The sequence below is a fragment of the Lasioglossum baleicum genome, chromosome 7 (assembly GCF_051020765.1).
Source record: "Lasioglossum baleicum chromosome 7, iyLasBale1, whole genome shotgun sequence".
Classification (NCBI taxonomy): domain Eukaryota; kingdom Metazoa; phylum Arthropoda; class Insecta; order Hymenoptera; family Halictidae; genus Lasioglossum; species Lasioglossum baleicum.
Window position 1 is genome coordinate 12511858 of NC_134935.1, and position 26297 is coordinate 12538154.

Genomic DNA, 26297 nt, shown 5'->3' on the forward strand with positions numbered 1-26297 from the left:
TCCATGTCATTTCCCCCACTATTTCATCTTGGTGCTTACAAGTTTTTTCGTAGCATCTTCTAGTGGACGAACGATACATCCTGTGAAAGATGTACATATAACGTTGAGGAGCTCGGCACGGAACGGAACGCACGCGCAACGCTCGCCTCGGATTAGCCTGATGACTAATCCTCGATACCACGAGCCTCGGGGCAAGGGTAACCGCTTTCGAGCAATACCGAAATAACGGTTATCGGCGGAAAGGCAAATTAACCTCACCGCCTCTGGCTCCGCTACCGTGGTAAAAATCGCAAATCACAATGGTCGATCCTCCGAGCCTCTAAGCGGCCATTTAATTTGAGTCCGCGGTCTCGCTGTATAATTCTGATCGCCGATACCCTTCCTCTTTCGCGAACAAAGAAATTCTCGGCGCTTGTGTAAACGACCTGTGCGTTCTATTCTTTTCCTGTAATCTGACGCGGGGTTATCGTAAGCAGGACATCGCCCTCCTGTGATTTCTCTATTGAGTCCTCTTTTCATTCACATTTTATATCTGTTGATTTCAGGATTTATTACGAAGGATTCCGAGTTGTGGAGTCGAGTATAATGCTTTTTATTTGACAAAAATGATGTTGTATGTAGGGGTGTGCGGTGAAAACTTGGTTGCTTTCAAGCTATCCTAGCTGTCATCGTAAATACCATTCTGTTACAGATTACAGCTTCGCCGCCTCGAAGCTAATTTCATATCGACCTGCATATTTGTAAGCCATCCAATTAAGGAAGTAATAAAGTTACCGTTATCGATAAACAGTCACTCATGATTCATGCACCTGACACGATGACAAGCAACCACTCGTAAAACGAACCGCAATTAATTACCAGCGATTCGTGTAGCTACAGTTCTCGACTTCCGAGAAAGTGTTTCCGATTCACGGGTCGATTTCAATTAAAAAAGTAATTTGCCGTCGCGTGACGTTCAAACGGGGACGGTTAAGCTGTTATTTTTAATTGAAACAGTCGGTACACCGTTCAGAGCCGACGAAACCAGTTGTCCGCAGCCCGCGTCGCGACAACGACGACGACGGTCGGCAAAGTCGTAAAAATGTTATCGTCGCTCCAGACAACCGAAATACTGAAATTAATAATCGCGGTTGTAAACAGTAATTAAGAGAACATTTAACGAGCATGTCCCCGGTTAAGCAGGTACCCGACGAGGGGAGCTAAATACGATCGAATTAGTGTCCGCTGGGTTCGGTATTTATTTCCGGTGATACGGATGCCAGTGACCGTTCGTGTGGCCCCGGAGGCGCTCGGATTCCCAGGCGACCGGCCAAGAAAGAAAGAAACGGCTCCCAATCTCGTCCGGAAAGTGATCATTGCTGCTTCAAGTCGCACGATTAAAAACGCCATTCCCGGGGCCCGGCCGCGCGGGGAAGATGCTTGAAAATGGGTCCTGGTCGGGTGTCATCGTTACTGGTCGGAGAAGATTAAATCGGCCAATCGAGGGAGCGAGATAGACCGCGGTCAGGGAGGAAAAAGGAGGGTGGCAGGGATCTCTCTAGGGCCCAGCCGATAAAAGTGTCCTCTACCGAACGTTACTTTGTCCTCGCGCGGCGGGACGAAGGGGCCACGAAGAAAGGGTATAAAAGAGAGAACGATAGAAGGCCCGGCGAGGGAAAGAGACGTCCATTCGTTTTAATCGCTAATCGCCAATTACCTGGACCGTCCCGCGCCCGAAACCCCCAGAAGCATTTTAACGAGCCGCCGTGTCGCCCGGTCCGGAATTTCACTTCTGCCCGGTCGGCTTCCAAGCGTCCTACGAGCCAGGGGCCAAACGCCGTTCACGGTATCTCCTTCCTCTTTCCCTTTTACCGCTTCACAAACCACCGCACCGCGCGCGCTATCTCTTCTTCTTTTATGTAGAATTGTCGGGCGTGTGTGCGTGCGCGCGCCCGTACCAATTAGCGCATACTTGGGGCCCTCGGTGTTCGGGTGCCCGACGGGGCCCAGTCGGTGCCCCGGCGGTCGCTTTCGGTGGCCACCGAAACCGCGTCTACGGAATGGGACGAATCGCTCCAAGGCCGCCTTTTCACGTTTTATTTCGACATCGCTCCCCTTCAGCCCGGGCGAACGGGCTGAACTTCTTCTGCGTTCTCGCTCACTTGCTCGCTCGCTCGCCTGTCATAGGCGTGGAGAATGAATCGGCTTTTCAATGGGTCTTATAATCGATTGGCTATCCCACCGCGGATAAGAGGATGGACTTTATTCGGTATCGCATCGAAGATCGCACGGACCGTTCGTGCCACCACGGAGAAAGGAATTAGCCAGGGCTCACCGGCCCTAGGCTTTTCGAGGATACAGTGTTGCAATTTAAGCTCCGACCCATTTAGATCCATTTAAATGGAAGCTTACAACGACAGGCCGGACATTTCTTCGACGATGTTACGATATTAAAACAACCTTCAAGGATAACGATTAATTGATTTATGACTATTGAACGCTGGTGTGACCTCGTCCTTAACGAAGAGACGATTATTGCATTCATTTTTCATGAACTTCTGCAATCTAACAACCAATCTCAAGCTTCAAGTGCACGAGCTGGGTCTGTGAAATCCATTAATTGAATTTGTACTGTAATAATTTCTGTTGAATGGTTTCAGGGTTCCTTGATGAATTTTACGTGCATGGAAAATTGGATTTTTTTGAGTCGTGTGCATTAAGAAATACATAAACAACTTCTGTGGATCATCTACATATTATATATTTAAGTCTATATATTTTTAAAATTCTGGTTAGGTTTCAATACCTACAAGAATATATCCATTGGTCGAGATAACTCATTCAAAGTGTACGAACAATGAGCTTCCTTTCGGCTACGGAAGCGATTAGCCTAACCTTCTAAAGAAACAATAGATTACCTTGCATCCTTTTCAATGAAAATTCGTGAATACCAATAGTGAATAGGTCCTCGAAAATGCTGGGACGGGAATGGCTTTCCTTCGAATTTTCGTAACGGTTCTAGCAGCCTGTTTCGCGCCGTAGGATTAAGTATACGGCACCATGGGAGCTAAGTAATAACTAGCAATAGAATCAGAAACGCCGTGGAGTGGCGCATGGTGGATGGGATATACGTGACTGAACGTCGATGATTTTTATCCGTGTATTGATGACGGGATATCTATAGATACGGAAACGAGGTGTTGCGGGTGAGGGCCATCATCTCGGCAACTTAAATGCCTCGGAACTTACGGCCAAGAATATTCGAAGAAAACATAAGCTCGATGGTGAAAACGAATGGCGACGGAAAAAATTATACAAACACGACACCCCCTAATTGAAATCAAAACTGTCCACGTGTGAATTCAGGTTGCTCGCAGTTCGATCGTCACGCGATACCTGTCAATTTCCCTCCGTTGATCATTTCTTCACAGAAACTCGTCGAAATTCTTCGTACCGGAAATCACCAGCAACGCCATCGCGTTTCTCGGTCATCTATTCCGCGCCGATAATCCTCAAACTCGTCGATCGGCAAGATGTCCTGCTTCGGTGGTCACGACGAGCGAATCTACATGGTCGAGATGCTAGTGGACACGCTCACGCTGACAAAAGAGAAGATAAAGGACATCGGTGAATTCCCTATAGCGATAAAGATCAAATTCCTCAAGTTCCCGGTGTTCGAAATCACTCGGTACGATTTCTACTCGTACAAACCACCGCCGACCGAGGACGAAGGTTGCACTCGGCGTTTCATGATAGGGAGGAGCTGCATGTTCGTCATGCAGCCGAAGGAGCTGGTTCGGGAACTACAGTCGACTATGATCAAGGTCGGCGTTTTCCGGGTCGGAGACACTTATCCGACAGCGGAGACGGAGATAACCTTGCCCGGTTGTCTTTGCGATCAAGTCGCCATGAGTCAGAACGATCCGGAGAATCTGCCGAAGCCGTTCGTGGTCAAGGGCAAGTACAACTTGATCGACCCCGGCGACAACGAGTCGGGAACGCTGGAGATGGAGCTGAAGTTACTCTGCTTTGGCCGATCTTTCATGACCCACTACGAACTTCATCCGCAGTTCTTCGCGTTCAAGAATCAGGACAAAGAACGAGAATTTTGCGTGAGAAGACTGGTACCGCCGAGTTATCATCCGGAAGGACTCGATAAAGACGTCTCACAGTTCCCAGACAGAACTACGTTGAACGAGCTGAAAGGAATTGATCCTAACGCTAAAAAGGGGAAAAAAGGGAAAAAAGGTAAAGAAAAAAAGAAGGGTAAGAAGAAAGGTAAAAAGTGAAACGTAACATTTGGACATCCGTTATAATATCCGTCTTAACTTGTCCCCGAACGTTGCCATGGTGACTGTACGCGATACATTTCACAGAAAATTAATCGACTCGATGTGTCGGCGCGGATAGGTTAATTTTTATTGGCCGTAAATCGACCACAAAATTAATGACGTGTTATAGCCAGTGATATTTCCGCAAATATTCGCGGGTTCACGATTCTTCTCCAAATTCCTGTGTAACGTCAAGAATGTCCAGAGCAGCGAGATCGAAAAAAAGGACATCGGCTCCGAACGACGAGCAGTTGTACATGCTCGAGGTGTTCATCGACAAAGTGAACTTCAATCCGGAACGAACCGACGTGAACGTTCAGAATTTAACTATTTTCGTAAAGTTCTCCGATCTACCGAAATACGAGCTAAGTACCCTTAAAAATCTACGCGATGGTCGTACGGAGAATCGTGAACTGTCCGAAAATTCGAACGTTTTTAAATCTGGCAAATCGTGCCTTTTCGCCAAGTCACCGAGCAGCCTGATCAGAGCCATAAGATTTGCTCCGCTGCAGCTGGAAGTGTACCACAATGAATCCTCTGAACAAAAAGGAAACAGAGATCTCGTGGGTACAGTGAAGGTTGCATTACCTTCGTGCATGTGCACCTACGTGTCGACCGTCCGAAAAGAAACTGACGGATTATCGACACCCTGTGTAGCAAAGAGCGACTTCGATTTGATCGATCCAGGAGGGCAAGTATCCGGTACCGTGTGCGTTGTTCTGAGGTTATCCTGTTTCGGGAGTTCTATCGTGAAGCATTTCTTACTGAACGGGAAAACTTTTATGCTAGAAGATTCGCCGATTCAAAAATTTCTATGTCCCTATCTCGCTCCGACCGAGGACAAAAAGGACACCGTCGAGCCGTCGTTGAGGCGTCCGGACTCTCCGCCGCGTATTTCGATGGACGATCCCAGTTTTATGGAGCTGACCACCGCCGAGAAGCTGAACGATCCTAAGTTCCGAGAATTAGTGTACACAACGTACCCAGATGAGCCTACTTGCTGCTGTCAGCCGACTGATCGATCGACGCATCCGATGGAATGTCGTTCCGGCTGCACGCGTCCTTGCTGCATGAAGCTGAGGAATCCCGAACTGTTGCTTACGCATCAGCCGAAACCCGTCGATGATTCTTTGTCCAATACTTATTGCATCAATAATTACCTAACCCCGATAGAAGGCAGGCAGGACTGCGTTTCCTCGAGGCTCAGAGGAGGCGGAGATATTGAGCAAATTTATCTAGGTCCGGCCGAGTACAGATGGCCCGACTACGACACCGAATACAACTGGTATGAGGAGAAGAACGCAGGGATGACTCGTTTGGAAGGCGGAGGAGAGACCGACATGTCGAGCTGCGGATGTTCCGGTGGCACGGTGCCGGTCAGAACGTCGCGGTCCAAGCAGCAGAACATGCCATCTGCGTTCGATGCCTGCAAGCCTCGCCTAACGTCGACAGGCCCGAGAGCCGCCTGCGTTTGTGCCGGCAAGGACACGCAAATGTGGCACACGGGCGTTGCAAAATGCTCGAAACAACCGTGTCTAGGGATCGACTGTCTGATTCGGGCTTTCAAGGAAACTCAGGAGTTCGTCAATTCTATTGGCAAAGTGCCAGGCCTGGCGGGACTCGGTCTAATGGATCCATCGGAGAGTCCTTACTTTGGCAGAGACGTCGATAAAGACTACATATCGAAAGAGCCAACGCCGAAATTCAAGAGGAAAGAACAAACTACATCGCAGCATACGTTGCCGCAATCATCTTGCTCGGCACCGTGTAACAGACCGGCGCTCATGGATGATCGTGCACCAGTGCATTACACGCCTCCCGCCCCATTAGGAGCCGTTATGGTGCCACCCCGATTAGGAATCGTACGAGAAGCTATACCCGTTCTACCGGAGGTCGCACCGGTAGCCCTCGGAAAGAAGAAAAGGGACGAGAAGAAGGGCGACGACAAGGACAAATCCCGTGATAGAGACGGCGACCTGTCGACCATCGGAATAATGGATCTGCAGACTGGCCCTTGCGGTGAGCCTATGTGCAAATCCCGGCGAAAAATGATGGTCGATGCCACTGAAGGTGCGCAGAGCATGATTGTTACGTCGTCGAAGGCGAAAATGGGTCGGAAACTGCCGAACGCGAAGAAACGTCGAGGAGGTGGAGGAGGAGGAAAAAGTGTAGGAGGTGGAAAAGGTGTAGGAGGTGGAAAAGGTGTAGGAGGAGGAAAAGGTGGGGGAGGCGGTAAAGGACGTGGCAGAGCCACGGTGCGTGAAAAAGGAGGCGCTGGAGGAGATTTTGGATACGAAACAGCTACGCCGGTGAGACCCAGCAAAAAAATAATGCGGTACGTCTATTTTGTTGGCGATTACTATCCAGGTATCAATTACGGGCACCGTGACTGCATAGACATTCGCATGAGGGTGCCGGCTAATATGGGCTGGCTGTGGAACACCTTATCCACGCCGGGAAATCTAAAGCCGCGTATCGGTTGGAGACCAGGTGCTATAGGCCGGGCCTTGTACGCGATGCTTCAAGAGGCGAAGGAGGAGTCCTACACCCCGGAGGAATCGATGTCCGTGACTACCACGAGATCGGCCGATCGTGGAAAAGTTAGTCGCGGAGGAAAGGCGAGCGGCGATCGCGGAAGACCAATGGCTGGAAGAGGAAGACCGGGAACAGAACGCAGTAAAGGAGGCGCGGGACGAGCAGGAAGACCGGGAATGTTGGATCGAAGTCGTGGTAAATCGGCGACGAGTGCCCGGCAGAGATCCCCGAGGAGGGCCACTGGAAGAGCCTCTGCAGCTATGAAGGGAGCACAGTCGGCGCTGGAGGACGAGGAAGAGACCAAAGACCCACCGACTCTTCACATTCACAGAAAAGATGGCACTTATTACGTGACGATGTACCCCATTAGGCAAGAGCCACCGGACGAGGCGCACGTGTCCGAGCCCATGAAGCCGCTGCAATTTAAGATTGTGAAGAACAAAGACGACGCCTCGGTTGCGTCCAGCTCCACCGCGTCCGACATGGAAATCGAATTCTCTCCTCCCGCGGCGGTCACCAGGAGCCGCAAGAAGCCCGACGTGATTCACGTCGAGACACAGGTCCGTCAACAGGAGATCCTGGACGAGATCAAGGCGGAAAGCGCGAAGAAGTCGGAGAAAAGAAGCAGACGAGATAAGAAAGCGAAGCAAGAGCCTGCAAAGAAGGAACCACCGAAAGGAAAAGGAAAAGCTTGAACAGTCTGATTGAACGTGAGGAGGGCTTCTAATAAGGTAATCGAGAGAGATGAAAAACGCAGTACCACTAGAAGTGTCCGAGAACCCGAAAATGTCGGGTACCCGATGATCGGGACTTGTTTTCGTCGCAATTTTTTTCGTACAATTCTTTTGTATGTCCACCTTTCTTATAAAAACTATAGTTTTCGTCTTCTTATCCAATTGATTTCGCAAGATCTTAATACAAGTAAAATCAAGCGTCTGAAATTGAGGATACACGCACTTAACACAATTATACAAAAACTCGGTGTCAATCGCTGTTGTGAAAAGCCGTTTACGCTAACATTAACTTCAAATAATTAGAGCAAAGTATCAAAATATTCGAAAATCGTGTAAAGGCTTACATTATAGAGTTCCGCAAATACTTCGTAGGTAATTCATGCATCCTTAAACACAGTGTAACGTACTAAAATAAATATAAATGTTTTAAAATTATAGAAATTCAACGTACCGAGGATCCACTGTGCAAGTCCTTCGACATCCAAACCAAAATCTATGTTGTGTATTCGGACTGCGAGTTCGATTTAGTATCGAGTGCGGCATCTGCAGGTGATCGTTGCGCATAGTCGTCGACGTATTACCGACTACAGTTAAGCAGTACCAAGTCAGAGAAAAATGTTTTATTGAAACTGTTAATTTTCGTGTCTCCAACTTAAAGGACCTTGGATACAACTTATTCCCTCTCCGTACAAACAGTATTACCATCTAGTTACCGTTAAATCACCGATATTTTTTCATATGCCAACGCAATGTAAATAAACATTGTCGACGAAATCATTGTCGGTGATCATTTCCATAATGTTCTATGTTTCATTGAAGAAAAGAAGTATAGACTCTATGTGACCAATCGAAAACGTTATAAAACGCGCCTATGTTTAAATCAATTCTGTAGAAAATTATATCTGTTTGCGAAATACAATATACAAAAAAGTTGTATAATCTGTTTTATTTTGATATTAGAGATACAGTCGCGTGCAAATATTACGTTATTAGATATTTCCATTGATAATTTATATTTGAGAATCACAATTGATGATTTGATTTGGAGCATGCGCGTAGGAAATTGATTCGCAAGAACTGCGAGTTTCGCCTCTCGTCGAATCAGATAAGAAAGAAGAAATGGATGTCACGGCACAAGAAAAGCAAAATGAGATTGTGCGAAAGAAAATGCTCAACGTACGAGATATGAGAGTGGCAGATTGTCCGTCTGATTCACCGTGGATCAGGCCCGTTCGAATTTATTACGAGCAAAATGACGAACAGAGGGTCTGGGATGTGGTGAGGGTGCACGACGGCGTAAGTATACTGATTTTCAACACGAGCAGGAAGAAACTCGTGTTCGTTAGACAATTCCGCCCTGCGTATTTCTACACGATCCTTCCGGAAGGGCATGGACCAGTTGATCTTGAGAAATATCCACTTAAATTGGGCCTGACCTTGGAACTATGCGCCGGTATCGTGGACAAGGATAAGTCACTAGTTGAGATTGCAAGAGATGAACTCAAGGAAGAATGTGGATACGAAGCATCCGCAGAGGCCCTTAAACTTATTAAAACTTATGGGTATGTCCTTGCTAAAGAATTATGCTTTTGTAAACAACACAGTATAATTGCATGTTTTGGGTTTCATATACTAAAATTTGTTACAGGTACACCTCTACTTCCGTCCACAAGAATACACTTTTTTACGTGGAAGTAACAGACGAGATGCGCACTCATCCTGGTAAGTTTAAATGCAAATGTAATTTAAGTAGATAGATATAACTTTATTTTTAAATTATTTTATATACATTATAATGGTAATTATAATGGTAATGGCACATAGAGTAAGTTTATAGTGTTCAATAAAATATATAAAAAGAGAATCCCCAAGTTTCTCATCCTTTGATACAATTTGTCAAATTGAAGGAGGGGGTGCTGCTTCTGAAGGTGAACTAATCGAAATAATGGAAATGAGTATTCCCGAAGTAAAAGAATACATCAATTCTGAGGAAGTACAAAGCCCTCCGTGTTTTCTGTACGGTGTCACCTGGTTTCTCCTTAACAAACCTGAACACTGCTCTTAACCCACATTCTAATCCCTTTAAACATTGTTTGAAATAAGTACCAATGATTAAATACCAAATAAAAGGTTTATCATTTACCTGAGTTTATTTATAAAGAGCATGTATGTACAGAAGTGAATGTGAAAGAGATGTATGATTGAGACTGGGTGAACACAAGATACACAGATATTAAGTCTAATGTTCAGTCTCATCTTTTGTGAACTGTGAACTAACCCAAGCGAGACCCCATTTCAAATTTGTCAAAAGAAATTTTAGAGCTTTGGTCCATTGTTCCTCTGAATTAAATTGTATTCTGAAACAAAATATATGGGATAGATATTAAAAATACTTCTAACTAAAAGCATTTGTATTTTGTATAAAAATAATAGTACTTGATGGAATAAGAGTTGCCTGTGGCAGAGTCCTCTATTTTTCCACGATCCATTCTGTATGGGAGACAGAATCCACTATCACCTTTCTCTACTTGTTCCTTAAATTGTTGCAAGCAGTCTAGAAAAGCTACCATTGCTGCATCAAATTTTGTATCCCACAAAAATTTAAATCCTCCGCTGCCATATAAAGGTAGTGCTCTGTGTTGGTCTAATGTTTCTATGTAACTATGATTACCGAATGGCACTAAACGAAAACGTTTGAACGTGAGATTCATTTTTCGCGCGAGAGCAGTTAATAACAACGTTGTCTGCCCCCATGCCGCATTTATTTCGCTCCAGTCAACTGGAGCACTTGGTAATCTGCCTAAACGAAAGGAATTTATAGTTCCAAAATGTCCCGAGTGCCAAATATGAAATGTAGCATTGAATACATTTGTTCTTTTTAGTCTCTCTAGTTGAGATGTTGCATAGGCTAGTTGGCACTCCAAACTAAACAAATTAGTAATGTTAATAAACTATGAAAAAAGGTGATAAATGTACATATCTTGTCATAATTACCTGTGACATTCATCTTCAGCTAACATGAGATCTCTTTTGTGTTTAGAATATTCCCTATAATACCTTTCTTCTTCGCTTTGCAATCTTTCCTTTTCCGTTTCTTGCTGAGCTATTGCATTCCTCGTTGCCATTTCCTCTTTCTTCAGTGCCTCCAATTCATTGATCATTCTCTCTTCCTCAGACTTAACGTCTTGAAGCTCTTTCGTAAGTGTTTCCATTTCAATATCCTCGTGCCCCTGTTGCTGTTGTTCTATTTCTAATTTCTTTAAATATTCATTGTAGTCTGACCATTCCCCTTCTGTCATTCTTAATTGTTGATCCATTAATAGTAGGAGACTATCGGTGCATTCATCGCAAAGTGGGTGATCGGCGGAGCTACTACTACTAAGAATATCAAACAACGTTGCCCGCACCTTGCAAGAATAAATATTACATTATTATTCGTCAAGCAGATTAAAGGAACTTTAGGTACCTTTAAATGATGACTAAGACTCTCCGTTTCCCCAGAATCACCAACTAGCATGAATCCATTAGTTCCGTTTGCAGACTCTGTTAATCTAAACGGGGGGACAAGACATTCCATACTTCCACTTTGAGGCTCTAATTCGCCTACCATTTGTTGTATTGGAACTATTAAAAAAAGTAAACATTGTATCTTTATTAATGATATTATTACTTATTAATTTTGATTATCAATTCAGTAAGTAATATCCTGTTAGAGGTACAATCGAATAATAGTGAAAATGTGATGCAGTAGAAAGTATAAAAACAAGAATGACAGAATGATTTAGTGCATTAATCGGTTTACGTGGAACGTGAAAAAAGTTGACAATGTTTGTGCAGATCATGGAGAAAGCCATAGAAAACATAAGAATGCTTACAAAATCATATAGTACGAAATAGAAATTACCTACGTGATAGTTCTGCTAGTGTGTGCTCTCCAAGATGATAGAAACTTGGGCCTAGCCGTAGCGGCTGTAGACAACGCTGGCACGCGAAGCTCACATTACTTTTCATATCTACCATTTTGACGTTTCGTTACTGAAAAGTAACTCAACTCGGGATGCACTCGTACACCACGCTATTTATAAATACGCATTTGACGCTTGGAAGACTAGACCAGCTGATTTTGTTTCCATTATCTCCCGCAAGAAGGCGTAAGCAACCAGCAGTACTTGTACTTGTACTTGGGCCACCGACGAGATACTGTTAAAAAGACTGCCAGCCTTATGGGAGTTGGCGGGACTCGAATTTTTCGGTATTTCTTACGCCCTCTAGGATATATTTTGGCTCCATCCAGAGAAACAGAAGGCCAACGACAGCATTTTGTCGGTAAAGAAGACCACTAAGGAGATTCTCGTCGCGATGTATCGGTGAAAATGCGAATTATCACGAAACCATATCGATTATTATTAAATGTTACATTCTCTGCCATTTTTCAGACGATGTTTTGGCACTATTTTGGCACTATTTAGAACTTTTAGCGATGTGGTATATCAGATCACTGTAACTTTCACGTTATCCCCGCGCCCACTTACTGGTCCCGCGGAATAACACAGGGGCTGGCAGTCTTTAATAGTATCTCGTCGGTGCTGTCGGTAATATTGTCTACAAGTTTGAGCGTGTTGCCACTACGTCGAGTGGTGCTAAATTCAGATTTTTCGGAGCAGTTATTTCTTGCTGGAATTTACATTGTTCCTTATAGAAATAGCGGAACGAATAATTCGTGCCGGATGTATAATATCTATTTATGATTGAAAAATGCATGCTGGAATTGTATCATGCAAAATTAAATCGTAATGTCATTTGATATAGTGTAACGCTGTGAGTGTCACGTATATGGAGCTCTTGAGTCTCGCAAAATCGAGCTACGAAAATAAATAGAATGTTAGTTCTATTCCTATGTCTCGTCAGTGACATAACATCGTAGTCATCATCTGCGGCACAGTGTAGAAACATTTGCGTTGAAATTTTTAATGAAAATGACGGACTTATTGATGACAGACTTGAAACACTTGCAAAAACTTGATTTGACGACCTTAGATCTGCAACAACTGACGGCGTTGAAACAGCAACTGGATCACGAACTTGATGTCTTTCAGGATTCATTGCAAAATTTAAAAACTGCTCAAAGTGAGTTTCAGGAATCAGAATCATGCCTCGAAAAAATTCCTACTATGAAAGGTAAGATACCGTTCCTTCTCGTATGTTTTGTATAGTAATATAAAAATATAAAAATGATATTGAATTGTTTAAACGATTCTATTCACAGAAAATGAAATTCTTGTGCCCCTGACTGGGTCAATGTACGTTCCTGGGAGATTAAAAGACGTAGATAGTGTATTAATTGACATTGGGACTGGATATTTTACCAAAAAGGATATTGGGGAGGCAAAAGAATATTTTAATAGAAAAGTTGATTATATTACAGAACAAATGGACAAAGTAGAACAATTGGGTCTTGATAAATGTAACATTAGGGATCAGGCTGTAGATATCCTCGAAATGAAGCTCCAAAATCAAGGCTATAAACGAATCGCACGCAAGGCATAATATAACAATTTTTATAAAGCGTTTAAATACTGTGATTTTTGTTGATTCACCGTTGTCATGAAATATTATCGTTTTGTATTTAAACTGTAGTAGACTTTAGTTCGTGTAGTATTGAAAATGTTCAATATTATTTGTACATTGAGGTGAAAATAAATTCTGTAGAGAAAAATAAATATTAATAAACTACAATGGGATTTTGTTTTATTCTACAGACGAAAAAATCCGATTAAAAAGTCTGTTTGCAATACTATATGGCAAAACGTAATTAATTTTTTGCATTTTTGTCATTTAATGTGACGAGTGTTTTTTGAAAAATTGAATAGTGCTCTGAAAAAGAGACTACGAAAGACTAATGTTAATTTTTGGTTCTGATATTTCTATTAATTTGTAGAGTGACGTTTAACAATTTTTGCTTTAATTTTAAGATTAATAGTAACAATGAGCATGATAGCGTCTGGCTTTTTAGTGTTGACACGTACATTGTTAAAAAAATGTGAAACTTATGAATCATGTATTTAAAAGTGTTATATAATAAAATAATTGGAGTTATTTATTCGGATAGGAGAGGCTGGTCGAGTAAATGAACAGACAAGAGTAACGAAGGTGAGTTATTTATTTTTTTTACTCAAAATCTCATTCTCAAATAATAACAGCTTTCACCTAGAAATGTTGTAAGATACATTTCGGTAGCTATATAATGTTACAGAAGAGGTATCAAAATCATTTTCGGAGGATAGAAAACACGGTTGTAATATCGTTCAAATAATTTCGCGAATACCTGCTGCGATGTATCTTCAATCTAATATGTAATATTATGACATATTAATCAGATTATAAATTCATCTCGCTGCGACGAGATTGCGTGTGGGCCGCAATTACACGTAGATAATTCGCTAAATTTTTATCCTATTTACACGAATAACATACGGTCGATATTTATGTTAACGAAAGATCCTTTTTCCTGCTTCTTTTCCCTTCATCGGACTTAATTTCAAAATTTTACAAACAATTCCCCGCCTCCGGTACAGTCACATCCACAAAACTCGGAATTCTCAGGTCATCGATGTTATCTCAGGTTGCACAGTAACAACGTAACTGCAACATTAAAATAGAACCATCCTTCAATGTGTTTCGCTGCGCTACCTGCAACAGAAAATAGATGAACGTCAGTATAGTTCATATATTATAGCAATTAGGTGTTATACAATGTCAGTATTTTTTGTATTAAATTGCCCTTGCAACAGAAAATTATTAGCAATTATTACAGGTTAATGAAACATTCCCATCTTATTCGTGGACTACATACATTTACGTAGTTTATAGTTATTAGTGTTAAAATTACTCGTCTCAGATTTTTCTTAACAATTGTTGAAATTGTAAAATTGTTTTCGTGAGAAATTTTTAAAAAGAACTTTATTCAAACATACGTATAGTGTACTAAATCTGAGTAAATTGAATCTCGCTATTATTGTAAAGCAGGATATATTAGTAGCCCGTTTTTTTATTTAATTATATGATGCAACCAATCAAGGGAATTGTTTACCGAACGTTTCATTTGAGAGATTTATAGAACGTACCAATATGGGAAGATTCTCGTGTTCCTAAGACAGATGCCAAACGTGGGCGTTCCTCCATTAAATGGACAAAAGCTTCTTTTTTATACAAATGAAAGACGTTGGCGTGACAAATCACGTGTAATCTGCCATTACCAAAACTATCTGGTATGATCTCGAAGTCCAGTCCTGCGATAGTCATTAGTTGCTGATTGTCACCAAGTTTGTCCGTCACATTTATCATGAAACTGGCATTCACCTGCAACAAACAGTCTCTTTCACCAACGACTAACATATCTATAGCATATCAACTGAGAAAGAAAGAGGTTATTATTTATTCTCGTTTTTCGTTAACGCCATACAATCGATTTTTTGTTGCAGATTCAATTGTTTACTTTTGAAACTTTTTAATTCAAGAATAGAACAGACAAATAAATTTAATCTTATTTTTGATGTAACCATTTATTTACTTATTTACACAGCGAATACCAAGTTCAATAATGTCATTCAAACGAAAATGTTTATGTTTGTATTGAAACATAGAAGCCACCTGGTTAGCAGAATTATTTTCATAACGTTTTTGCATTGTTTCTGTGTTGAAATAATGAAAAATGTTCATTTTAAATTTTTCCGTTCAAATGACCACATTTGCCTTCGGTTTTTGTTCTCGCAACTCGCTAATCTTTGCAACGGGCATCAACGGATTCTCCTTTTTATAGAATGCATTTTCATAGAAAGCATTTCAGTGATCAAGTCCGGTGATCGTGGTCGGGACAGAGATTCTCCACCACGAATAATCCACCACTTACAGAAGTATCTTAATGCTTTCCGTAATGCTTCTCCTAACTGCTGTGCATAATGGCCAGGCCCGGCCATCAAGTTGGTCCCACATTATAATGCGCATTACAATCTTTACACCATATCTTCTATTGGAGTTGATAATACTTCTGTTAGAAACAAATCAGCAATTTCAATTCTCTAACGTGTCCTTCGAAAAGAATTTCACCGTACCTAGCAGATCATTGTTGCGTATAATAAAGATTACAACATTTTAGAACTCTAATGCACAGCTATAAGAAGGATAGTAGACATAGCCGTAGGAATTATTCTCGTGATTTTATGAGTCCCTTTTACATAATTCATCTATGCAAAAGTTTACGTTGTTGCAAAGTTTAACGCTCGAAATTTTCAATTCAGAAGAATTCGATAAGCATTATAATACGGGCGAGTAACTAAAATATTGATCGTTATAATAACGACAGCTAATCGATACCAGCAGACCCACATTCTCCGAAAGTTTATGCATCCATCAACCTACCGGCACTCCATTGACAGTCCACGTCACATTTGCTGGTGGGTTTCCCGAAGGAACAGTACAGTTTCCACGAACAGTGTCACCGACAGCGTAACGCTGTTTCTCGACTCTAATTTGGGGCTCGCCCTCAGGAAGACCTAAAATTTAGTGAACATTTATCACGTAATAACCTCCCCTTTTATTTAGAGACATAGTACAATACGACCATATGAATTAGCATAGTCGATGAAAACCTCGAAGCTCAAATGTAAATCTTTCTGCGTTCGTGGCACAAACTTTGTAAATGTTTGTCAATATTAATTGAAATTAATATTATTTTATTTTAAATTGAAGGCGTTTTCCAATTGATGAACAAAGTTTCTGTTCATTATTAATTGACTGATACGTTCTCTCTTGCGCTTTCTTTCAGTTTATTCATGATGGTGTATGTTACGATTAAGACATTCTTAATAATTCGACAATATTCAACAACTTTAGTAAGGTGGTCGAGGTATTCGAATTATTCTGTTCGAAACTTACATTATTTAACCGCCTGTTATAATATGCAGTCTAAAGAAAAGTCGCACAATGCCCACTTATGAGGAGGTCTGTCGACGGCGCAGCCCTCATCAAATTTGCATGCTGACCTCTATTTCTGGCAATATGCGCACACCTTAAATTACGTAACTAGAGGGATGAGGTTTTGTTCAGACCATTCTTGAATTTTATGTGATTCTACGCGGAACAGTGGGATTTGGATGTAGAAACGTCGCTGTTCTTTATGGGTCGGCCATAAAACAAGATTTGTATACATCTTCAATGGTCTCCACCTTTTCTCATAATTATTTCTCCATTTTATTAATCTGATTCACAAAAAATTAAGCATATTGTTGATTTTTAACCCTTTGCACTCGAATAGCGACTCCGAAGCGGTAATTAAAAATTATTTAAAACAATTTTTACATTACCAAATTAGTTTGTGTTTAATAAATTCCTAACAATTTAAGTGTGGTGTGAATAATTGTTCAATTTTATGAATAAATGAGTTCTGGAATTAAAATCTTTTCATTTGAGATTTTTACCAAACATATTATTATATTAGGTACTAAGTATACAAAATGTTTCAGAATTTGTGGTACAACTTGTAAGATACAAGGTAACATAAAATTTGTTTAGAGGAAAATCTAGTTTCAAAGTTCGCGCAGCACGTCTGCTTCGGTGTATAGATGAAGTAGAAACGGTAAGCCATGAACAGACACGTCAGCCGTCAGTAGCAAGTGTATCTTATGAACTTTTAAACTCGTTCTTCATGAAAACGGAACCTCATATAAAAGAATTTTATTCAATACTTTTGACATAACATCCGGTGCCACTAATTCGTTTATTGTTGTCATTGTATTTTAAACAATAGTTCAGAACATCTCTGAAAATATTTGCAAAGATTAATAAAAGAAAATAATAAGAATTCAGTATAGATGGCTTGTCACGTAATTCATATTCATTGGATAGTGTAAAGTCACGAATTTATGGAAGTGGATGTAACCATCTGACCACCCACTGTAAAGTGTACAACAATTATATTTGTGATTTAATAAATTTACAACTATTAGATAATGGGATGAACAAAGTTACAGACAAGTTTTGTCTCCATTCCCCACTCCCTTTAATATTTCCATCAAACAATTGTATTATACCCAGGCTATCTTGATGCCATATTTCGTGCTCTTCATTTGCCTCCAGTGATTTCCCTTGGTGTTTTCGTAGTCCACCGTTTTAATATGAAATATATCTTCTCTTCCAGTCGGATCACGAAATGCGGGTTATTGCGTTCGAAAATCCACTCGAAACGTAAAATTAGTTTACTTTAATTTCCACACATACGTACACACATACTCGCATAAATACCAATAAAAACATCGCTCCCCGATACTTCCAGCGGCGGGTTTTTTTCGCGTGACTATGAGAGTTGTCCGACAGTAACAGTTTTGAATTCGATAACACGAAATTCACGAAAACAACAATTCAGGCAAACAGTTCTCGCGTGCGCTTTTTACCGTGCCGATTTACAGCCAAGATCCGATATGACGAGAGAGATCGCTGTGATAGGAGGACTCTAAAATTTCTTTCCTCGAAAATGAAGGCTCGTTTGTAAAAATTTTATTCCAAGCCAACCGTCCATACAGCGCTCATGAATATTCATTCGCTTCCAGATTGCGCCGGTAATAATAAATCGCTTTGAAGGGCAATTTTGATATCGGCCCGAATACTGCGATGATAGCACATCAAAAATTATTTTCGCGAAAGACTCGCGTCGATAAACGTCCCGTACAAATGAATATTCGCTGCCGGTTATTTAAAACGCCGCGTTACAATGGACACGCGTGATCCCTGCGAAATTATTGAAGTTATGAATATAGATGACAATCGACCGCTGAAATCATGATACTGATGCGAAAGCAATTTTATAGTGACAGGAGAGCAGTTCAAAAAATATGAATACTGTATTCCATAAATTAACAGGAAACGACGTCTAAATAAATCATTCTGGGATAAACGCGGTCCAGAAATAGCATTTTAATCTTATATTGACAATAAGGTCGTCCAAAAAATGTGAATACTGTGATACATAAATTAATAGGAAACCGTACCACGTCTGAATAAATCATTCTTGGTTATACGAAGAACCTCGACGACGGCAAAGTGCTCATCAAATATCAAAGTGATTAATTTAATAGGATCAAAATTGAATAGGTAGAAGACACATCGAATCAGCATTTTTCCTCTGTTCATTTTTCTGTTCTTCCTTATATTTTCTAATAAATTATGATTTCAATTATCGTTGATGCTCATGCATTATTTTAGGAACCATAAATAAAGTAGTTTAATGAAAAATATTTTTACGTCGTCCGTGAAAGACTTCCGTCGATAAAAGTGCAGCACAAATGTTCACATCGGATTATTTAAAACGGCACATTAGATGAAATCTAATGGTGGAACGCGCGGTCACGTTACAGTAGGGGTGGTTTGGGGTCGTGATCACAGTGAGGTTAAAGGTAAGCGACCATGTCATGGAATCCGGAACCGCCAGGTACGGAAGGCAACAAAATGCCTGGTGCCCTCGGAAAACGCTGATTGGGCGATGGCCGCCGCAAAAGAATATAAAAAGCGCTTTTTTCGCAAAAAAACTAGTTGACTTCGGTTAGCCGAGTTATCAAGCTCCGCTTCGAAGCTCACGAGTCGCACCGAAACTTCCTTGGCTGACTCATGTCAGGAGCAACATTGATAGCTTCCGAACTTAACGGAGACGGCCATCACAATTTCATGTACTGAGGAGAATTTGTAATTAATGCGGAAACAAGATGGCATATCCAGTGCCCTATTTCCAAAATTTGACACACAAGAATTTCCATAAAGCTTATTGTGCAGCATGAAATGTTTAATTTTACGTTTGAGCATGAAATGTTTTAATTAGTCTCTGATTTAATCCTGGTGCGTTATTTGAATCTTCTTTGAGCTGTTTAGGATTATGCGAATTGCAGCAGAGTTAATCTACTTCATTTTAAAAACTAAATAAAAATCATTGTAATAATCTGCAGGAATGGTGGTCCAATTTTTAGGATAGGATGTTTCCAATAATTTCGGAAATATCGCCACAGGTTTTCTTTCTTGGAAGAAGTTATAAATAATTTAAAATGTTAGGGCGTTTTTACTGAGGTTCTTTAGTAAAAGGGTCTTATGAGATTGTAGGTGCAGCTTCTTCGTTTGTGGTTTTATTTCACGAGACAAAACAGGTGTAATTGTTTCCGGGTAATTTCGAGCCTTTGTAGAAATTCTGGTCTGTTCTTGGCATCGGTCAATACGATCATCAGCTGAAGTTCAACAGTTCTAGGAGAAATTCGAACTACCAATTCTACCACCTGTACACGGGAGTTTCTGAATGGTCACCCGACCGAGCACCGACCGTGTCCAACAAAATTGAACTCCGAATTTAAGTATCTCTCATTTCCGTATTAATAGCATATTACGATCGGAAATGGAACGTATTTGTACAAAAGGATAATCACTCCATTTTACTAACAATGCACTTGGTACAGTTCCTGGCTCTTCTGAAAGTATAATGCACGTATTCCGCCGACTTCATTTCAAACATGTCCATTATTTAAAGAAATTAACTTTTCCTCTGACGAGTAAAATAAGACTGGACAGCTTTTTGCGACATGCTACACGGATTTATCAATAAAACATCTCTTGCAAAAATTCGTGTTGTTGCTTAAAATATTTGTAAATAATCGTAAAAACTTTCAATTCATTAAGTCGAATCGTTTTTTAAAATTAATTCCCAAATATTGCCCTGTCTGGACTACTTTCGTCGAGACGAAATCGACATCGTTCGTGAAATTAAATTATAAATTTATAAACATGTGAGAATGTTTGTAAGGTTCAGAGCAGTTCTCCGCGAACGTGGCGTAACCTTAAGGGGTTGAGATCAGTATAAAAATGCAGAAACCTCGGAAACCCTCGGCTATTATTCTATAATCGCATCTAGAGTGTCTCGCTAGGCGAGCCCGTGGCGAGATGCTCCGTATACATAACACGCGATGTACATATATCGCGTTAGATCATTATACCAACCGCAGAAGGCAGTCAATTTCCCTTTAGCGGCAGTGGAGACTGTCAAAGAATTGTCTGGCTTCACCTGAATGACTTCCGCCATGCATCCGAGCGCAGTTCGTCCCCATCTTCGATGCAGCTCTCAAGGACATAGTCTCCGTTGGCTGGAGATTATCATTTTGTACGTGTCTCTGGTAATATTGTGGATGCGGCCGATCGTCTCGTCTGGTGAGAATGGAGAAAACGAGGAAAAGAGAGAGGGAGAGAGAAAGGAGGAGATAAAGAAAAGAGAGAGAGAGAGAGGGGCACCAGAGAATCTGAGGTCTACAAGGTAGGATTCGAAGGCTCGATTCACTATCGAGCTTTTACGAGCGATCCGTGATCGGAAAGGAGAGGCAATCGCCTCGTTCCTTCAAAGAGGAATCGCTACCGAGGCTGTGGCGTCGTTAAGTTGACGCTCAACGAGAGTACGAGATGGTGGGAACAAAACTTGATGTTCTACCCTCTATTCCGCACAGTCTCGTCTCCACGCGTTCCCTCATTTTCTTTTGTTGCGTCACTACCTCCCGGTCCTTTCAATCTATGGCAATTACGGTGACAGTCCCACGTCATACGGTAGAACTATCAACCGTAATGACACCGTCCAACAAATTTTAACTACTCTTTTTTAAACCGCTCCTACCCGGCGCACCAAATTCCTGAGACATTTGGTCCTAACGAGGAAGCGACATTTTCAGCTTCGACAATTTTTTGTGCTTCAATCCGAATAAAAACTATGCGAGTATTTCTTGCATAAAATGAGTCTCTAGAGTCTTCTGAATATAACAGCATATTTTTTAATGATTATAGATTTGTAGAAAATTATTTTAGCACATTTATGTGTCGCTAATGTTTTACAAGAAATATATTACATTCGGGAGAGCTCTTACAGAATCGACCCATGTAAAAAATATTTATCTAGATTCCGTGATTAAAGCACAAAAAATTCTTAAAATCGAATCAAGGTCGCTAAAAATGACGTATTGGAAGTTGAACTGGGTGTCGAACTGTGTAATTACAGAGTCGTGGGTGGTAGAAGATTCGAGATCGCGAATTCGTGGAAGTGTGGCACGAGATAGGGTTCTCGATTCGTCGCGGGCACACCGTATGCTTAGTTTCCAACTAATTCGACGTCCACATTGAAAACTAACAGTGCGTACTAATGGATCAGCTTGGCGAGAGCCGGGCTGGCTCTGAAGGGGGCTAGGGCTATATTTCGCTGGAACGGGGCTGGTAATTATCGGTAAGTCGGTTAAGAGAGTCGCGGAACACGGACGGGGTTGAGATGATAAAACGAAAGACACGAGTTTGGTCGTTTAATGAGACTAAGTGACGAGATTTCTGTCACCGCGCACGAACATTTTGTTTCGCGCGGAGCGTCGTTATCAGCTTCAATGAAGCTGGGCTCACGTACAGCGATATTTCTTCCAAAACCAAGAAAGATATACAATTGATAACGTACAAGAAACAATATCAGCAATAATAATTAGGCAAGAATGAAAAAATTTGATCATTTACTGTGCACCTACGTGCTTGTAGAATACAAAAAAGTGTACATCTTTCAACAGGATGCGTTCAATGATCGAATTATGAACGTTCTTGTACTATGCTCTACTCAGTTCTTAAGTGGACAATTTAGATGTCAAGGGAGTTCGCATACTGAAATCGTCTCTCGTTATCTAAACTCTTAATATTTACATAATCAAATGGTAGAAGATAAGCTTCTTCAGGATCGACATAATCGCACTGTTTATACACGGATAGGTCGATAGTTGCAATTTTGTGCAACAATCAGGTACGGATAACATCGAATGTCGTTCGCAAGAAGCGCAAGAGCAAAAACTCGTATCGTCATCAAGAATACAGGTAATTCGATAGGTTTTCTTTCGACTTGCTCGCGGGCGTGTTTAGTTTTTATGAGACCTAACAGCTTCTGTTTGTACTGCGTTATAATACAGAGTGTCCGAAAAATGTTTTCCTTTTGCGAAAATGTTCTCCGAGGCTTCGTTAAAGAGTTATTAACGAAAAACACGGATCAATTAGAGCGCGGTCGGACGGATCCCGGCTCAGCCAATGCCAACTCCACGCTCAGCGGGACCTGCGCTCTGATTAGTCCGCGTTTTTCGTTAATAACTCCGTAACGAAGCCGCGGAAAGCATTTTCGCAAAGGAGAAAGTTACATATGTACTTCAAATGATCTCAGGAATCACCCCGTTCAGGGAAGTACAACTTTTTTGGGACATCCTGTATACGTTCTTTGGTAAAGGGAAAAAGTAGAATGGCGGTACTTACTGGCCACGTGCATGTAACCAATATCGCTTGCAGTATTAAATGAGGGCGAATCTCCAGAGACCTCGCAACGATATTTGCCGGTGTGATTTGGCTGCACGTCCTGTATAACTACTTGATGGACATCGCTTCGATTCCTCTGCAACGTGATTGAACACAATATTAATAGTGATTGAGGTAAATACACACAAACATCTTGTTACCGAAAGCTTAGCCTATACATCGGATCCAAAAAGTATTTAAACATTACATTTCCGATTCTAGAAAAACTGTTAATATGTAAATGGTGATATTGAAATTTTTTCTAAGTTTCTATCTTTAAAACGAGTCCGAAGTTATTGCTGTACGATGATTGTTTACGAAATTGTCACAGTTGAATTGTAGACAATTTTCCATAATTAATTGTTAACCGCGTCCTTTTATCGAGCTCTTTAGGTCGAATGAAGTTTCGTATTACGAGCATTTCAGTGCGCAAATGTTTTCGTAATCCAAAACCGGATCGCAATAAAAAGCGAAATTCCTACAATAGACATATACTTTTCTGTAGTGTTCTCGACACAATTTCAGTCAATTTAGCATCCATGATTGCTGCATAGTATCGGGAACAGCAACGCGTGTACCGTGTATAGCAAATCGATTGCACTTACGTGTTCGCTTTGACATCCCCGCGCATTTACTCCTTCGCCAGACACAATACTTCATGGCAATAATTAATTACGAGTGCCGATTACAGCGTACAAATCACGCTGCGAATTCCACTATAGTTCACGATGCTACAGAATGCCGATACAATGGTACGACTAATTGAAATTTGATCAAACGAATGTTTCCATGTGTCCCGTTTTTTCCCCTTGGTATAATTACACGAATATTATTCCAGGTATGAGAAAAAATCTTTTAATAATCACGCAAACATGGATTTGCGCTAGCGTTGTTAAATTTTGAATCCAATTAAAACCATAAAAATGTACACATTTGACAGTATTTTCCGAGGAACTGTTTCGCTCGTTTTTTTTTTAAACATTCATTAAAATTTTTTCGTTTTCCTCATGGGTGTACAGTTATAATAGAGTTTTATTAAATTGTTGATATTATCTGATATTAATTTTTAGTGTAAAAGGATTTTTAAAATCATACGTTTGTTGAGAATAGTTTTGAAAATGAGTTGAATTAATTTGGACCAATTTGTTTCTGAAACGATTCTTTAGTATGTCGATTTTTCTATATCATATTTTTAATTAAATGATAAGAAATTTTTTCACATATTTAAATATAATACTTTCTAGGGTTTCATGGGATGTGAATGTTTTACTGCAGATTTTTAACTAAAATATTCTATTCATTAACATCAAAATTGAATTTATGTTTGTTAATATATACGTTATCTCGTATTTCATATGTTTGTAAATGTCACAAATGTGCATAGAGCCGCACGGAATGCATATTATTCATTATTATACGCATGCTTTTACGAAATAAATTGGAATTTAATGCAGAAGCGGTGTAAGTCAAAAGGTTAATTACAAAATAACGAGAAACGGAATAAAAACTTCAGTAAAACGCAATACTATTAAATAACGTTACATCTCTTTCACGTAACCTGCTGTCGAGCTCCTCCGATAATAATGTTCAACATAAAAACTTTTCGCTGGTTAAATCGAATAGGCAAAAAGTTGATTTACATCGCTTTTGCATTAAACGGCTGATTTGTTCAATGTGATGCTTTGTATATCCTTGAGAAGCACTTTGCGGAGATTTTCCGTGTTTTAGAGTGTTATTAAACCAGTCTGAGCGAGCTGAAAATAGCCAGGGTATACTGGACGCACACTATGAAAACGCATTATGAGCCTGGACTGGTGCTATTTTGGAGTCCGCGGCTCCAATTTGATGATTCCACATTCCGCATTTTACACGCACGTTAGAATGAGGAATTACCTGTTCTATGATTTTTACCGTGCGACCCGTATGTCTTTTCGCTCGACGGTAAACGTCCGTCGCGATTTATCGGCCCAGTTCGCATGTTCTGTCAGGGAAATCTAATTGGAAAGGTACACTGCTGTGCATAACTATAGCTACCCATATTTTTCAAATTTTTTAATAATTCAGGAAACCCAAGAGCATGATAAATAACGAACTTCACGTATTAAAAATATTGAGATTGCTGTGTATATGTAGACAAATTTTATCGTTATATTTCATTTTAAATAAATAATATTTTCACTCTCTTCTCATTAGATATAATTTCTTTTTAACTATTCTCACGCAATGAATACTTATTTAGTAATTATTGTATAAATGTTAAAAATACTTGAAAATTTTAACGGCGCTATAGTTATGCTCCACAGCGTATTACGTGCAGGAGATGTGCTTATGGTGGTCGGCCGGTTCGATCGGCGCGCGTGTATGCGAGAAAATTCGCGAGCGAAGTCTTTTAACACGTTTTTAATCCCGGAATTCGAACTGTTAATTTTCCAAAGCACGCGCCTCTCTTTTTTTCTCATTGCCACCTGCAGGTGTAGGTAACACGCAAACAGCGACCGCGCTCTTTGTAGATGGATCCGATTGATATTTACGGTCTTCTGCGGCACGGTCTAATTTGCAACAGCGAATTTGTTTAGAACAAACCGGCTTCGAAAAGTATTTGAACGCTAAATTGTCGGCATTTACACTGCTGCAATTCCGTAAATGAAAACGATACAACAATAAACTTGGACTCATACTCAATCCTTTACTTTTGCAATTGATCATTTTCTTTCCTACAAAAACATCTACAACATTTATTTCGAGTTTCAATTTGTTATAGAATTGAAGATTAAAGATTCCCCTTTATAATGACACGTTAAAATTTTATATCCATACCAACTTTGGACATGTTTTTAAACGATGGCACTGAATATTATAATCTCAAACTTAGTACATTTATCAGCTAACATTTGAGAATGGATTTCATTCTTTTTCAGGCAATAATGATCAATTTCTTCAAAATTATAACGTCAGTACTCAGCGTTTTCAAAAACAATGTTCATCGACTTTTTTCTTCATTTGTGTTCCATTTATTAGAGATTGTTGTACAGAGGTAGCTTCAACCTTCAAATCTATGGTGGATTTAATCATGACAAAAATTTCCAATCCAGTCATTAGCATCTCGAAAAACGGTAAAGCGGAACGGTTCTCATTTGATTTTCACGTTTCGGGCGTCAATTCGCAAAGTAATCCACAAAGTTAGTACGTTCATGGAAACTGTTATCGCTAATAAGTATCCATCATATTAATCAGGATTTCTTCCAGACCGTACCGCTGGAACATCACGATATGTATTGCACGATTGGCGATGTTTGCGCACGCTTTTAGCAAATTAGAATGCGTGCCCAGAAACGGAAATTGC

General features: G+C 40.6%; 6 protein-coding genes across 8 annotated transcripts in view; 4 read left to right on the forward strand and 2 right to left on the reverse strand.

Moving 5' to 3' along the window:
- Window positions 1-2937: 2937 nt before the first annotated feature.
- LOC143211003 (uncharacterized) lies at window positions 2938-4278 on the forward strand. Its single transcript, XM_076428386.1, has one exon. The coding sequence runs from the start codon at window positions 3513-3515 to the stop codon at window positions 4266-4268; it is 756 nt and encodes a 251-aa protein (XP_076284501.1). The 5' UTR covers window positions 2938-3512; the 3' UTR covers window positions 4269-4278.
- Window positions 4279-4317: 39 nt separating this feature from the next.
- LOC143211000 (uncharacterized) lies at window positions 4318-8500 on the forward strand. The gene is made up of 2 exons (XM_076428381.1): window positions 4318-7576; window positions 8018-8500. Exon 1 carries the CDS (start codon window positions 4508-4510, stop codon window positions 7538-7540), a length of 3033 nt encoding a protein of 1010 aa, XP_076284496.1. The 5' UTR covers window positions 4318-4507; the 3' UTR covers window positions 7541-7576; window positions 8018-8500.
- A 135-nt stretch (window positions 8501-8635) lies between these two features.
- On the forward strand, window positions 8636-9721 carry LOC143211004 (uridine diphosphate glucose pyrophosphatase NUDT14). The gene is made up of 3 exons (XM_076428387.1): window positions 8636-9141; window positions 9228-9301; window positions 9487-9721. The coding sequence occupies exons 1-3, from the start codon at window positions 8699-8701 to the stop codon at window positions 9642-9644; spliced, it is 675 nt and encodes a 224-aa protein (XP_076284502.1). The 5' UTR covers window positions 8636-8698; the 3' UTR covers window positions 9645-9721.
- On the reverse strand, window positions 9711-11777 carry Atg6 (Beclin-1-like Atg6). Of its 2 annotated transcripts, none has more exons than XM_076428382.1 (5): window positions 11488-11777; window positions 11046-11203; window positions 10574-10986; window positions 10016-10504; window positions 9711-9936 (listed from the first exon to the last, which is right to left on the reverse strand). In XM_076428382.1, exons 1-5 carry the CDS (start codon window positions 11597-11599, stop codon window positions 9819-9821), a joined length of 1290 nt encoding a protein of 429 aa, XP_076284497.1. In that variant the 5' UTR covers window positions 11600-11777; the 3' UTR covers window positions 9711-9818. The 2 variants fall into 2 exon arrangements, with proteins under 2 accessions (XP_076284497.1, XP_076284498.1); XM_076428383.1 differs by having other exon boundaries at window positions 11484-11777.
- On the forward strand, window positions 11647-13492 carry LOC143211005 (prefoldin subunit 5-like). Its single transcript, XM_076428388.1, has 2 exons — window positions 11647-12757; window positions 12846-13492. The coding sequence occupies exons 1-2, from the start codon at window positions 12550-12552 to the stop codon at window positions 13124-13126; spliced, it is 489 nt and encodes a 162-aa protein (XP_076284503.1). The 5' UTR covers window positions 11647-12549; the 3' UTR covers window positions 13127-13492.
- A 231-nt stretch (window positions 13493-13723) lies between these two features.
- The window catches only part of LOC143211002 (fasciclin-3), a 56342-nt gene continuing 43768 nt past the window's right edge, over window positions 13724-26297 (reverse strand). For both annotated transcript variants that reach the window (XM_076428384.1, XM_076428385.1), the window contains exons 3-6: window positions 22916-23051; window positions 15998-16131; window positions 14704-14938; window positions 13724-14269 (exon numbers count right to left, since the gene is read on the reverse strand). In XM_076428384.1, the coding sequence (XP_076284499.1) occupies window positions 14193-14269; window positions 14704-14938; window positions 15998-16131; window positions 22916-23051 (582 nt within the window). In that variant the 3' untranslated portion in view covers window positions 13724-14192. The remainder of the gene's footprint in view (window positions 14270-14703; window positions 14939-15997; window positions 16132-22915; window positions 23052-26297) is intronic.

Excerpts from the sequence above, each read along its gene's own strand:
- LOC143211003 (XM_076428386.1), top strand. The coding sequence starts at position 3,513 with ATGTCCTGCTTCGGTGGTCACGACGAGCGAATCTACATGGTCGAGATG.
- LOC143211000 (XM_076428381.1), top strand. The coding sequence starts at position 4,508 with ATGTCCAGAGCAGCGAGATCGAAAAAAAGGACATCGGCTCCGAACGAC.
- LOC143211004 (XM_076428387.1), top strand. The coding sequence starts at position 8,699 with ATGGATGTCACGGCACAAGAAAAGCAAAATGAGATTGTGCGAAAGAAA. Across the intron at positions 9,142-9,227 it reads AAACTTATTAAAACTTATGG|GTACACCTCTACTTCCGTCC; the intron begins GTATGTCCTTGC and ends AATTTGTTACAG. Across the intron at positions 9,302-9,486 it reads CGAGATGCGCACTCATCCTG|GAGGGGGTGCTGCTTCTGAA; the intron begins GTAAGTTTAAAT and ends GTCAAATTGAAG.
- Atg6 (XM_076428382.1), bottom strand. The coding sequence starts at position 11,599 with ATGGTAGATATGAAAAGTAATGTGAGCTTCGCGTGCCAGCGTTGTCTA. Across the intron at positions 11,204-11,487 it reads CACACTAGCAGAACTATCAC|TTCCAATACAACAAATGGTA; the intron begins GTAGGTAATTTC and ends TTTTTTTAATAG. Across the intron at positions 10,505-10,573 it reads GCTGAAGATGAATGTCACAG|TTTGGAGTGCCAACTAGCCT; the intron begins GTAATTATGACA and ends TAATTTGTTTAG.
- LOC143211005 (XM_076428388.1), top strand. The coding sequence starts at position 12,550 with ATGAAAATGACGGACTTATTGATGACAGACTTGAAACACTTGCAAAAA. Across the intron at positions 12,758-12,845 it reads AAAAATTCCTACTATGAAAG|AAAATGAAATTCTTGTGCCC; the intron begins GTAAGATACCGT and ends TTCTATTCACAG.